Source organism: Cydia pomonella, chromosome 3, assembly GCF_033807575.1.
Source record: "Cydia pomonella isolate Wapato2018A chromosome 3, ilCydPomo1, whole genome shotgun sequence".
Classification (NCBI taxonomy): Eukaryota; Metazoa; Arthropoda; class Insecta; order Lepidoptera; family Tortricidae; genus Cydia; species Cydia pomonella.
In genome coordinates this window covers 23,530,956-23,545,327 of record NC_084705.1, presented here as the reverse complement: position 1 = coordinate 23,545,327, position 14,372 = coordinate 23,530,956, and the positions used below count along the sequence as shown (strand labels likewise).

The window sequence follows — 14,372 nt, the reverse complement described above, 5'->3', positions numbered from 1 at the left end:
AAATGTATTGAGCTATACATCGCCATTTCGTTTACATCAAAGAGCATATAATCACTACGTTTTAAGAGACGGGACTTCCATACTAGCGAGTGGAATCAGGTTGTTTCGCAAATCATTACCAAGATCTACGAAAAAGAACTGTCAAGGAACCATAATACCAACATAACCCATTTAAATAGTGTAGTACGCTACACGCTTGCGATTCTTATCGATATCGATAAAATGGGGAGGGTTGAAACATTGACTCCTGTCTACAAATTTTGTACTCGAAATCAGGTTAGCATCGAGTCCACATTTAAGTTGTATGTTAATAGTGGATACTTCTTTGAGTGGACTAATATCTGGTCGGGCTTAATGTGGACCCGAATTATTTTAATACAGTTTTTAAGTCGTGTTGTTTTATTTAAAGCTTTATTTTCAAAATGTTCTGCACATACATGTTTCAATAAATGTAACTTTTCTATGGGAAGATGTATCGTCAGGTCTTCGTTCCCAACAAATTTGACCCACTGCCTGCATCTGAAAACATACAGTTAACATACCTTGGACAAACATGACTTTATCTACAGTTTATATTCCATTCCAAGTATTTGCTAATGAGATGATCAACTGATTATTTAGCGCTAATATGCATCTATAAATCATGTTTTTCGGCATCCAGTTATCAACAACCCTTTATCAATGCTCTAACTTTTTATGTATTTATATGTCTGTTAATCATGAGAACCGGTCTGGCCTACTGGGCAGTAACGCTGCCTATAAAGCCGATGGTCCCAGGTTCAAATCCTGGTACGGGCATTTATTTGTGTGATGCGTATTTGTTCCTGAGTCATGTGTTTTCTATGTATTTATATGTATATATCATTGTCTAAGTACCCACAACACATGTCTTATTGAGCTTCCTATGGGATTAAGTCAATTTGCGTAATAATGTCGTGTAATCATTGATGTAAGTAAAAGGGGTAGATATGTGACGTATAGTTGACAAAACTAAAATCTGGTCCAGCACCCACTCATTTGCAAATACTACACACCATTATAATGTACATGTGCACAACGAGCAACAGGGATAACCAAATATAGTTAACAGTGCTGCGCAAGCGAGACCCCTATATTTTGCGTATTCCTCGAGGTGCAACAGAGAAAAACTAATAACATTATACAAATGTGTAGGCGAGACGTAAATACTTCTTACATTGTCGTCTTAAAGTGATATTAAGTCATTTCGATTTTTAAAAAATATCAGTGATTTGATATTACCTAATCTTAGACCGTCTCTCACAAGCAAATATCTGAGCGAGCGAGTTACACTGAGATTAATATCAAATGATTGACTATCATATTTTTAAAGTATGAAAATGACCCTCGTTTTTTACTTCTGAAACCCTGGTCGACTATTCACTATGTTCAACTAACGTGTCGCCTCGAGAAAACCAGTATAACGATATGATCTCAGTTGATAGGGATCTCGAGGTTTCACTTATGATGGTTTTTCGGAAAAGACAGGTACGCTTGACAAGAGATAATGTAATCACTGGTAATTCGTAGTTACTCCTGGTATTTATATATTCCAATCGTTCACCGAGCGCACGACTCAAGAGAACCAATATAAAAGTGTGGACCTTGTTTATTCATAGTTACGATACGTATACGGATTCACTTATATTGGACAAGTTGTAAGTCATGGGAATAAGTGCCTTCAACGGCGATCTTTATTAGGTAGCGTCAGGAAACAAATATTTATAAAATATATACGAAATTAAAATAAATAGGCACTTTATTTATTTTATGGAAAACAATTTTTTTTTCGCTATTACATTAAATAAAATATGTAAAACTGTATGTATTTTATATGTAAAACCGATAGTTTATCTATACAATTAAAAAAAATATGCGGAGAGGGCGGTATAAAAAGGAAAATTATAATTTATGGAGAAAAAAAATTTGTATCAAAAACGAAACCGAGCATCATTTTTAATTTTCACAATTCAATCGCTAGGCATTTGCACAGTTGCAGCTCGTTTTAAAATAGAAATAAGTGAAAGTTTTTTCTCTAAACATTATAGTTTTCATTTTTTTAACGTTAATACTGATTTTGAAGTTATATTTTTTTAAATCATTCCCTATCGAAGGCGAAATTAGCAATGTCCCACTTTTTTCGATTTGAGACGGCAGCGTGCCCTTACATTAGAATGTTCAATTTAAAGTATTCGTTCTGATTTTCATCGTTTACATTTTCATCACCTTAGTTGCTCTACAAAGAGGACAAATTAAAACAAATAGTCAAACGGTAAATACGTAGTTAGGGAGTTTCGTTCTGTTGCCAGTTTTTGGATGAAAATGCTTAATTTGTAGACAAAAACTACAAAAATCACTATATGTGTACCTATAAGATTTTAAGTGTTCCCTCAATTCTTTATTTCTTTTGTTTATGATAAAAGGTTAAATTTGATTGATCTAATATCTGTTCTAAATATTTTTTACACAGTTTTCAACAAACATAAATAAATCTTAAAACTACACTATAACTCGCATATTAAAATTGTAAATCCGAGCTCTCGTTAAAAATGTTGTCCATAGTTTTCCTATTGTTGTACAAGTACTATTTAGTAATTTTTGATGGACTATTCCCGATATTTGGAATTCAAGTTAATGCAAGATATTGTTTTAACAATACTATCAGAAAAACTGCATTTTTGGTTAACAACCGGTTATTCGTATATTAAAATAAAAACCGGTTACATTCTATAGTTTCACGGAATAGGAGCACATGATTTAAAAAGTTGCATTATTTATAAAAAAAATTGCTGACTCTACAATGCATGAAGCTGGCATGCCTACTTGACACTCGGATAAACGTGTTTCTCACATGGGTAATGCATTATTTAGCTGTCGCGCTCACTCAATAACAAGGAAATTTTTAATTTTATTTAGAAAAAATTATGTTTTCAAATGTTATAACAGTACTTACGAATGAAAAGTGATACCGTGAGCTTTGTTTTTGTGCTTGGAGCTATTGAAGCAGTGGAAAAAGGCGCAACACGGCATTCTTTGGCAATATTTTATCGAATTTGATGACAATGTTGACACTTCAGCGTCACCCGTACGACTAATTCAATATAGGTCCCGGAACCTATATTTTGTGGCTCACGATCGAGCGCCTGGTACCTCATCTACCCCTATTACGTACATCAATGCGTGTAATATTTTTTATTGATCACAAAAAGAGAGATTCATTTACTTACATTTCAGATTAATATATTAAATAATTACTAGATTAAAAAATATATATCAAATAATGACCATTAATGCATAGATGATAGATAATTTTCCATTGAAAATCTTCGACGAATTAATTTTGTGTCTAATTGCATGAAGTTCTCAGGAAATTTCACATATTTTATTTAATTACTTACACTGATATACAAATAAACATACAATTATCGATAGTTTTAGTACATCCCTAGTTCACAACTAAAAATAATATAAAATATCAAATTTTCGATGTGTTTAAAGCCTGCTGCACCAAAATAAGGTCAAAAGTATCTAAAGCAATACGTACCGGTCTTTATCCAAGGGAAATTTCGCCATAAATTTCCTTTTTTCGTGATTTTCTCGAGTGGCTCGCTTGCCACATATTTCACACTTAGTAAACAGTTTTCTCGGTGGCATTGTAACAAAGTCGCTTTTTACTCTGATCACGGTTCACTATTTTCGATATTTTCACTTAATAATAAAGAAATTGCACGAAATACACGAACAAAACATTGAAGGCTTCATAACAAACAAAACAATTAGGCTGACAGTTGACTTGATGTAAACTTGACAGAATAAATAGCACTGACGTTTTATTTTTCTTCGTTGGCAAAGATTTGCGAAACAAGTTCCATACAAAACTTATTTTGTTCCTAGTTGCGTCAGCCTGGTTTACATGTCAAATTTTAAGCACGAAATTGTCTTAGATTTTACTTTTCTTAATCAAAGCATTTTTGATTATACCTAGAGTTGAAACAAGATGTCTGCAATTTTGATAGCACACGCAGTGCAAGTGTTATACGTCATGATTTCATAGAAGTTTGACATTTAAAATAACACTTGCACTGCGTGTGCTATCAAAATCGTTGCAGACTTGTCTTGGTCTGACTGTATTTGACATTTTTACAGGCATGCGGACTTAACCCTTTCGGAACTTAGGCTTTCACACAACAGAATTCGTAATGTTACTCGTGATGTTTTTGGATCTATGGTCATGCTGCAATATTTGGATTTGTCGCATAACGAAATATATGATTTGGAATACGATTGCTTCAAAAAAGCTAAAAACTTACAGGTAAATTTATTACCTACGTTTATTTTATTTTATTACACTTGCAAAATTATATTGTAAACCTATACTAACTCTACTTTTTTCATTTGATTTACGACTGGTGTTTCATTCTGTGTTTTTTTTCTTCAATTTATGATGTATTTTCAGATATTGGATTTATCTCATAACCATCTAGTGGAGATTCCCATTGAGATATTCCACGACATGCAGTATCTGACATCCGTTGACTTGTCCCACAATCGCCTTAGAAATCTCCCTGACAATTTGATTATTTCACCTGCGTTGGAAAGGTAATTTTAAAATTATAATTTATGAAGACGGGTGGATCTGAACAATACCCTAACCTACCAAATAACGATCGATAAGATGTAGGATCAACCTTCTTGAAATACAAGTAGTCGATCAAACGTTTTCCCTTATTGCCGATGCCGATATAAACCGTTTATATCCGAATCGTTTTTTTATAGGTCATCTGCCAATTTAGTGATTGAACTGAACTAATCTTTAAATTTGTTTGTAGAAATATAAATTTTGAATACCTAAGTAAGAATAATAAATGACAATTGAGGTATTTTAACTAAGAACCAATAAATATTTTAAATATCAATAATTGATATAAAACACTGCATTCCTTTTAGGTTTGACTTGTCCGAAAATCAGCTATCGAGGGTCCCAACATCTTCTCTATCGTCTTCAGCCGCAGCCAATCTCGTCGAATTCGACCTCAGCGGTAACACCATTCCTTCGATTGCGATATCGGACTTAGTTCAGAGATTTAAGGTACAGCTACTTATATAATTTTAATTCTGCATTGTAGTGTCAAAGATTTGGTTGAGACAGTTTGAAGTAGTATATATTATAAACTAACAGCTTGATTGATTATGGAAACAGTACATTTCGATTTAATGGATTGTAAAAGTATTTACTTATGAATTTAAAAAAAATGTAAGGGCTAATTTTACAACCTTGTTAAGTGTAAAGATTTTATATAAGAATGAAAAATCAGCCCTTAGTCCATCCTCGTAGGTCCGCTTGGTTTATATTTAAAAAGTGTTTAATCCTGAAGGGGCATTAGACGATCTACATCGTATAGCAATATAGCTGTAGGTATTCCTTTGCTCTAAACTCAACAACAACAATAAAATGCCACACACGTGGTATCAATAATATAAATATTATTCGCCTAGCTGGCAATTCATAGAAAATGGTTCCCAATTCAAGAATCCAGGACTTGCGAGGCTGAGACATTTTTCTTATGACCATTTGATGATTTTCCCTTTTGCCGTAAATCCTTAGTTGGTTTCTGACTAACAAGATTGGTTTGATTGCCATAAAATAACCGCAACCCTGTGTGCTTGGCGACTAACGAGCTCCGTAGTCACTGCCAGCGTGTGCGTAGTTGCTAATGTGTTGTCCTATCCCTGCATGTGTTGCCAGAACCCCGACCAAGTGGGCGAGTACTGGCCCGACGAACAGGACTACAGCGATGAGTACATGTACCACACGGCTAGACGAGATCATCAGAGAGTGTACCACCAAAAAAAACAATATACGCAGAATATTCTGTATAAGGTAGAACGTTAAGAATTTCAAAATTTTATTTAAAATAAGGTAGATAATCTACCTACATTCGATACCTATTTGATATTCTATAGTTCGTTGTATATTTAGATTTTTACCACATTCGTCTTCATGCCATCCAATTGCTTTCATAGTTGTCATTTGTAGTCGATTCATTAATGGTTGCTTAGATCATTGTTTCTATTGAAGGAGATGAGGTTTCTTTACCTCTGTGGCTCCGTTACTTAAAAACGACATTTTTAACATGTGTTTCCAGTCTCTGGCATGGCTCGATTTGTCGGACAATCACCTGGTTCGTGTAGAAGGCGGTACATTTACAGCATTACCTAAGCTACGATGGTTGGACCTTAGCAATAACTCTCCATTTAATTCTGGAGACCGCGAGAATAACGCTTTCAAAGGATTGGAGAGAAAACTTTTGTACTTGGGTTTAAGAAATGTCAGTCTATTACAGGTACTTACATGTATATCTGTATTTTAATCATCCGGGTTTTTTTTAACTAAGAAGTTTTCGTCTTATCATATAACATGTATTTTAGGTGCCAACGTTGCAGTTGCCAAAGTTAAAGAGTTTAGATCTCTCATATAACAATCTGCCATCAATTGCACCAGACGCAACAGCCAAACTAACTCATTTGAGGAAGCTGGATCTTTCCTACAACGACCTTAGTACCGTGCCAGTGGTAAGATGAAACTTATTGTATTTAATTAATTTAGTAAAGATGTAGTAACAATAAGAGGTATGTTGAAATGGTTTTGTCATGTAAAAAGGATATATGAAAGGATACTAAGGGAAAGCTTTAATGATCTGTTTCTGATTAAATAGAAGAAATTCTAACAAAAAAACAGGTAAATGTACCCTAAACCAAAGATAATTGATAGAGACGTAAAGTCTAAGAAAAAAACGTGCCTCTTAGTTTGACATCCAAAACAGATGGCGCTGTACTGCGCCATATCAAAGAGCATATAATCACTACGTTTTACGCCATATGTTTGTGGCCACGATTGTCAAACGTCAACTTTTGACAATCAGATCAGAGAATCAGACAGCGAGAGCACCATGTCGACGAAATTGTCTTAGATTTTACATTACCTTACTCCATCAATATATCTTTGTCTAAAATTTGAGGAAGTATGCATCTATGAACACTAAAAAGAAACTGCAGTTGTAAAAGTGCATGGCGACTTTATCAATGAATTCATTAATAATTTCTCCATGCAATTACGCAGCTCACTGTACATGCGTGATTTTTAGGAACATGCCTATCAATTATACGTCCGTAAAACTTCCAAATTGCGAAAATAAATGTGGCGCGTGCATCGCCAGTTAAACTGGGGCAGCACACAAAAAAAAATACACATAAGCTTATGGAATTACAAGAATCGTTTGTGAAATGAAAAATTGCGACGATACAGTAGTTTGTGATTATTCTAGTATGTAAGTGTCTTATTTTGATATTTATTTCAGGCGACACACTCCTTAAACGAGTTGCGATGGCTTTCTTTATCCGGAAATCCCATAACGGCGTTAATGAATACTAGTCTTTACGGACTATCACCGAGGCTAGAATATATTGACCTCACACATCTTCGATTGAAAATACTTGAGGTATGATTCCATAAAAAAGCAAATTGTTCATTGTTTCGGACAGGTATTTCATCTCGTGTATTTCAAATAACAATTTTTTTATTTCCAGCACGGTGTCTTTAACAAAATGTATGGACTCAGAACACTAAAAATTACTGTATACGATAACGTCAGAGACTTTAGTGTTCCAAAAATGTTGACACATAACGCGGCTTTGGAAAATCTTTTACTGGAAGTTGAAAGTCCAGCTGTTGAACTCGGTAAAGAACTAAGTGGCCAGTTGCCGTGTAAACTTAGTAATATTACTATAACAGGAAGAGGAATGAAGTACCTTTCACCATATCTGCTTAGCGTATGTACAAAATAATTCTCATTCGTTTAATATAAAACCAGCTTTATTTATGTACTCTTAGTGTACTAAATATGTTTTATCTTTAGGGCGTACATTCGAAAGTTCTGAAGCTTACGATTTTTAATACGAGCATAGAAGAGATACCACCTGAAGTGTTCTGGGGCCCAGGGCGTGTCAAGAATATAACGCTTGACCTGAGGTCGAATTATCTGATGAGGGCGCCTAATCCCGGCACAAGAGAATGGCCCGGAGTTCCCAACAGCGTGTTCCTTCAAGACATTTTAGTAGCTGATAATCCGATTTACTGTGATTGTGGAATTGGGTAATTGGAATTTATGTTATTGTTATGCGCATATTAATCAGAATCAAATGTAAAGGAAATTTAGGTCAAAGGCTTTGTTTTTAAATTTGACGAAATAAATTTTATTTATTTTTTAATAGGTGGATAGAAGCATGGGACCGCAAGAGGAGACAGTATCTTTGTGAGAGTCCCTCGAAGTGTGTAGCAACGCGAGATGATGTCAGATTTGCGAGGTGTTCTTACTATGACAACAGAACGTTTAGTGATGTAAGTTTAGTGACTTTTTTTCTTAGGTACCCGTTACATGCAGTGAACATTTCTGTTCACAGGTTACATGAAGTTAATAGTTACTAAATGAATAAAATTAATATATAACTGAATAAAATTAAAATTGCAAATTTAAAAAATGTAATGAGGATAATTTATTTGCATTTTTTTTTCAGGTACTGTCTCGAGATTTAGACTGCGGCTGGAGTAGTGGAATTAGAAGCATGCCCAATTTGCTTATCATTGCAGGCATGTTGCTCCTAACCTGCCTTTACGTATGAGGTCTATATTGGCTCCTTGGGGTATATGAAGAATTCCACCTTATCCTGGCACGAATATATGGTATTTAGGAAGTGCCGTGCCGTGATATTTGGGTAATTATTTTAATTGCTCAACTGAGAAATATTAATCTACTAGGACATCAGAAATTGTCCTGTACCGTTATAACCAAAAAGTGCGATGGTCTGTAGATTTCGGAATCAATTTTCTATGTGAATGTATATATGTATGAATGGCCTATACTTCAAACTTCGACCCACTGAATCTCCCAAGATGTGCTCCCAAATAGCCAAATATAGATCATCTTAGTAATATTATGTGAAACAGACACTTCGAGATATAAAAGTGAAGCTGAGTGAGATACGCGATTGATTAGTTATATAAATGACTTTTGTAATTGATTGCATACCTACAACTTTAGTGTTGCCTACTGTGCGTGATTAATTATAATTTTAAAAGAAGAGGCACCTGATGTGATCTCAAGGGATTAAACGTAACCTACTGAAATGTTCTTGTTTCTCTTACAACTTGGTATACAAAGTTGGAACCTTTTTTGAGTGTGCGTAGAATTAAGAGTATTTTTTTAGATTTCACTCATTTCGTGCACTGCCTTACAAAAAATCTCTGTGATTTTTGTCCGGAGAAATGTCCAACTTAAAGGTGCGCTTGTAATGATGTCGAATAAAAAGATTAAAACATTTTAATCGTTTATGTGTGGAAGTGCACTTAATGCGTCTAGGAGTTGCATTTACGTCGGTTTAAGATTTGTTCGCAGGAAAGCAATGACTTAATATTTGATGGTATAAGTAGACTGCATTCACTGGAATGAGATGTGTTCGTCCATTAATAAGGTTTACAATATTATTTTAGGTGTATGGTTTGTGTATTAGTAACCTTTAGATGTAGGTTGTTTAATAGATACCTTCTAATAGCCAATTAGATGAACAAGTCTTGCATTTTTTTATAATAACTGTGCTTAAACATTTGTACAAAAATAAATTTTTAGATATTTTATCTATCTTATTTCAGAGTCACTATCTATCTTAAAGTTAAAATTGTTAATTCTGTATTCATTACATACACGTTTGTTTTAGGCTTTATGAACTAATTTCAAAACAAATGGAAATTATTTATTTATAATGAATACAGAATTTATACAAGTTTCCTCTTTATACTGTTTGGCATCATTGTTTAGTTAGGTGTCTACAAAGTTTATCAGGTTAACTATTAAAAGATATTTTATTGCATATTCAATGTCGGTAGCTCTAATGGTATCTACGAACAATGTTCTTGTTTAGTCAAGATAAGACTAAGGTAGGATAGGATAGGAATGACTGATCTGAATATTTTAGAACGGCTGGCAGGTTTTGTGCTACGACCAGATTGATATAGCTAAAATTAAAAGTTTAATACCTATCATAATTATTCATTTTATATGTAATACACAATTATATAATAATACATGTTTACATCTTAAATACATTTTGTTCTCTGTGACGACTGAGTAAGTTGTTGTGATATTTAGGCTTCACAGTACTTAAGTTACAGAACGTGCTTGCCGGTCTAATAATGACGTGAAGACGAACTGCTAGTATACATTAAATCAAAGTAAATTGCGTTTTCAATATGTACCCTAGCTATGAATATATTTTATAAACATGCTTGATTTTCCAAAATTATTTTAAAGGTTGTTGAGGTTATTTATAGTTACTGCTTTAAGTCAAGGCATGTACAGTTAGGACACTTTAAGTAGAAACACCTTTATATTGTAGAAAATGGCAATAATACATAATGAGAGATTTTTTTAATAATACATAATGACCTCTGCACTAAAATCTCCAGCCATAGGCACCTTTTTTTTGCTGAATGGCTGCTTTAAATCAAGTTGTCAATAAGTATTCGAGTACCGGCAATGAGTAGTTTACCCAAATATCACTTTTATTGGTTATTGTCCTTTATTAATGAACCTGCTTCCGAAGCTGGAGGTCCCGGGTTTGGGATTCAAGATGATAAGATGGGATAAGATGTTTGTTCATCACAAAATATTTGTTTTCCGAGTTGTGATATATATATATATATATATATGTATATCGGAGTCTAGTGCCCACAACACATTGAGTTTAGTGTGGAACTAGATAGATTTGTGTAAGAAAGACCCGTAATATTTATTTATTTATTTAATACGTCATGAAGAAAAATGCCTCCTTTCCTGTATAGTTTCTGTGCAGGGACGTACTTTTAATGTAGCTACATATTTTAATAATTTTACTAAAGAAAATACCTACCTACCTGTTAAATATCGAAAACGATATTTTACAAATAAAATTTTGTGTTTTCTTGCAATTCTTACAGTAGGTCAGCGTCAGTGATTTCAATCGTATACCTCTTCTTCAGTGGTCCAGTGGAGGCGATGTCAGGCCTACAAGTCTACTTTTGTTTTCAATGTCTTTACCTACAATGTTAGATAATTATATTAAAAAAAGATTTTTCAAAACCTGTTTAATTTTAATTAAATAAATAATTACTTATATAAGCATAACAAAAATAAATAATAAATAATTATAATATAATAATTATGATAATGCATTATCATTTTGTTTTTATGAAAGAATAATTAAATTGTCGGAAGTACCCGACAATTTTAAAAAAAGCCTGTTAAAAAACGGTCTCGGCATTGAAAACAAATGAATATCGTTGAAACAATGAATATATTTTGTGATATATATTGCTATAATTCTATTTTTGATAATGCCTATGATGGATATTGCTGAACTAATAGGGATCGGTAGCTGAATTTAAATAATACCTATCTCTTATAAAGCTTCTCTCTATAGATAATGTAGCGTTCAGGATGTCAATTGCTAATTCAAGCGCGTCGATCAAATATATTATAACTTTTAACTATAATTATAATCGTTATCATTAGCTGAAATACAAATGTGCATCCCCACCTATTTTTTATAAGCATCAATGGTTTTGTTATTTTTATTTTGTAAAATATGACACTCAAGTCAGCGCTTTTACTGATTATGAAAATATTTGATATCTTACATAATACTACTTACCTGTTAAATCTACCTATGAAATGACAAAAGTTCAAAATTTAATTCAGTTTACGAACGATTTAATAAATAATTTGTCAAGTAATAAGACATATTTCAAATACTTATGTAGATATTTTTTTCGCTTTATCTTTAAATTACAAATCAACGTAACATAAGTCTACAATGAACGGCTTCAAAAATATGTTTTGCGACGTTATGATAAAAATAATTTATATTTCCACTCTGCAAGGTCCCATTGTGATAGATATAGCTAGTGCCAATCAGTTATATAAATACAAGTGAAGAGCAATTTTAGATCGTCGTAGATATTATTTAAGCTCAGTCTTCCTTTATGGGATTGGAATAAAAAAAACTTAATTTTTAACGTCTTTCGGGATTTAAGGTTATAAATTTTAAGATTCGCGTTAAGAGTTACTAATTCATGTCATAGATTAGTCGTTATCAATTGAACATTGATTATTCCAATCGCAGAAAGGAACAAAATGCATAATTTTGTCGAACGACTATTATAAACATAGAGTGCTGTAAATAAAATTCTTAAAATTTAAATATATAAACGATATTATAATTTTCTGTTTTAGGTACATTTTATAAAATGTATTTATTTAATGTGAATACTATTTAGAACAAGGGAAAGTTATTGTCTTCACTACTTACGAGTCTATAATAGTGTGAAATAAATAAATTATTGAATTATTAGAGTATCAATAAATTATTGCGAAAGTTGTTTGTTTCATTTTGTACATGATTAATATAGTTTTTTTCTTATTTATTCTTGTTTGCTTTCTATTTGGACTTTTGTTTTGATTACAAATCGGCACTGAACATATTGTAATCTAAAAAGTCAACCCATCAAAGATCATTCACGTAATTTACTTGCTGGCTTAACAAATGTACATGACACGCCCACAGTAATTTTTATTTTTATTGTCAAATGCAAGGCTGAAATCGTGCACCCCGTTGTGACATGAATTGAATCACCCAGCCAACACAATGGGATCTACGGACCAATCAACAAAATGGTACAGAATGCAATAACACGAGTCGAAATAAACAACAATGTCGATCTGCCTTTATTTCTATTTTATTAGAACCATTTCAGTTACTGCTTAGTGTAAAAACAACTTATCGCCCGCTATTACTTTATATTACATGTCGAGCAAGAAGATGGAGCATTATTCCTACCTGTTATCAACAGGTTTTTACCACTTGTTACAACTGATATTTATCTTTCTCATCTGTTACCACTAGAAAAAGATGGGAAAGAAGTAAATAGTTAACCTCAAGATCTTTTTCACGTTCAATACTTTTAAAAATATATCTGTTGTTAGCAGTAGCACAAACTTGATGGTAACGGGTGGGAATAAGCCAAGCTTGATTAAAAATACCTACGCAATGTTTTTGTTAACATTGTAAAAAAAAAAAAAAAAATCTTATGTTACTTTTCTCGAACTGCTAACGTAAAGAACAAAGTCCACCGTAGATTTACCACCTTCATAATACAAACTGCACTCAATTGATAAAGCCATTCCTTTAGTAAAATTGGAGAACTGCACTCCAATCAGACCAGTGCCAGAGACGTTGCCCGGAGCATATATTCCTGGGTCGAATCCTGGAGGGTCTGGATAGTACTTAACTGTGCCAATATGTTCTGTATCATAAGGACTGCTGCCGCTACATTGCAACCAGAGCTTGGAAGCCATGCTTACCAAGGGCTTAATTTTACGCGAAATCTCGCTAGAATTAAGACTTCGAGGTTTCAGAGGTAATGCGTTCGAGCCGTAATGTTTGTTTATTTTTACAATAACACAAGGCGTATCTCCGTATCCGAAAGGTGCTACTCCGCACGGTCCTAGCTGCTTGGTAACGTCCGAATGCTTTTTACTGACGACATTTTCTAGGGCGACCACATATTTCACATAATCACTATCTTTGTACGAAATTAGTGACATTTTATTCACAGCAGTCGGTATGGCAGTTAAGCCTATATTACTAGATTCGTGACATAAGAGTAATTTATCAGGGTCGTTATTGTAAACTTCGATACTTTTAATGATGCATAGGGATGCATAAAGTAAAATCAATGTGAACACGCACAAAAATATGATGTAGAAAATGGAGTACGACAAAATATATAACCAGCTCGTGCAAGATCTGTCGCAAACAGTTTTATTTTGTTTATCGTAGCAGAATTGATACCATTTTCTTTTATGATGATCTTGCTGCTGAATGTGAGGGGGATTGAACTCCGGAGGCTTAGGAGGAGGAGGAGGAGGAGGAATAGGAGGACCATCACGGATACCACTCGTCGCGATACGAACAACGTTCAACGGCCGAGAGGGATCCCTATTTAACTCATTTAATTCCATTTTACTAATAGACGAACATCACTTATGATACTGCTTAAAACTATTTCAGTATACGTTATAAATCTAATTAGTAACAGTGACTGACGTACATGACTGACGTTCTCAAATATTTCTCTAATCTAACTGGCCGTGGTGTGGCTTATAAAAACTCGTACTAGCTGCAAAGAGCATGTATATAAATAATCACTAGAAAGCAAAGAATATAATACTCACTAGGAGAAGAACGCTAACTCCATACAAAAA

General features: G+C 33.5%; 2 protein-coding genes across 4 annotated transcripts in view; one reads left to right on the top strand and one right to left on the bottom strand.

Moving 5' to 3' along the window:
• LOC133516363 (chaoptin) overlaps nucleotides 1–9,202 on the top strand; it is a 62,918-nt gene extending 53,716 nt beyond the window's left edge. For 2 of the 3 annotated variants that reach the window (XM_061849272.1, XM_061849271.1), the window contains 11 exons: nucleotides 4,165–4,330; nucleotides 4,475–4,617; nucleotides 4,966–5,107; nucleotides 5,765–5,899; nucleotides 6,165–6,362; nucleotides 6,448–6,591; nucleotides 7,377–7,517; nucleotides 7,606–7,848; nucleotides 7,935–8,170; nucleotides 8,290–8,416; nucleotides 8,593–9,202. In XM_061849272.1, coding sequence (XP_061705256.1) covers nucleotides 4,165–4,330; nucleotides 4,475–4,617; nucleotides 4,966–5,107; nucleotides 5,765–5,899; nucleotides 6,165–6,362; nucleotides 6,448–6,591; nucleotides 7,377–7,517; nucleotides 7,606–7,848; nucleotides 7,935–8,170; nucleotides 8,290–8,416; nucleotides 8,593–8,697 — 1,780 coding nt within the window. In that variant the 3' untranslated portion in view covers nucleotides 8,698–9,202. The remainder of the gene's footprint in view (nucleotides 1–4,164; nucleotides 4,331–4,474; nucleotides 4,618–4,965; nucleotides 5,108–5,764; nucleotides 5,900–6,164; nucleotides 6,363–6,447; nucleotides 6,592–7,376; nucleotides 7,518–7,605; nucleotides 7,849–7,934; nucleotides 8,171–8,289; nucleotides 8,417–8,592) is intronic. The other variant, XM_061849273.1, reaches the window with a different exon arrangement.
• A 3,620-nt stretch (nucleotides 9,203–12,822) lies between these two features.
• Nucleotides 12,823–14,322, bottom strand: LOC133516362 (sodium/potassium-transporting ATPase subunit beta-1-like). The gene has a single exon (XM_061849270.1). The coding sequence runs from the start codon at nucleotides 14,127–14,129 to the stop codon at nucleotides 13,194–13,196; it is 936 nt and encodes a 311-aa protein (XP_061705254.1). The 5' UTR covers nucleotides 14,130–14,322; the 3' UTR covers nucleotides 12,823–13,193.
• Between the last annotated feature and the right edge of the window lie 50 nt (nucleotides 14,323–14,372).

Excerpts from the sequence above, each read along its gene's own strand:
- LOC133516362 (XM_061849270.1), bottom strand. The coding sequence starts at position 14,129 with ATGGAATTAAATGAGTTAAATAGGGATCCCTCTCGGCCGTTGAACGTT.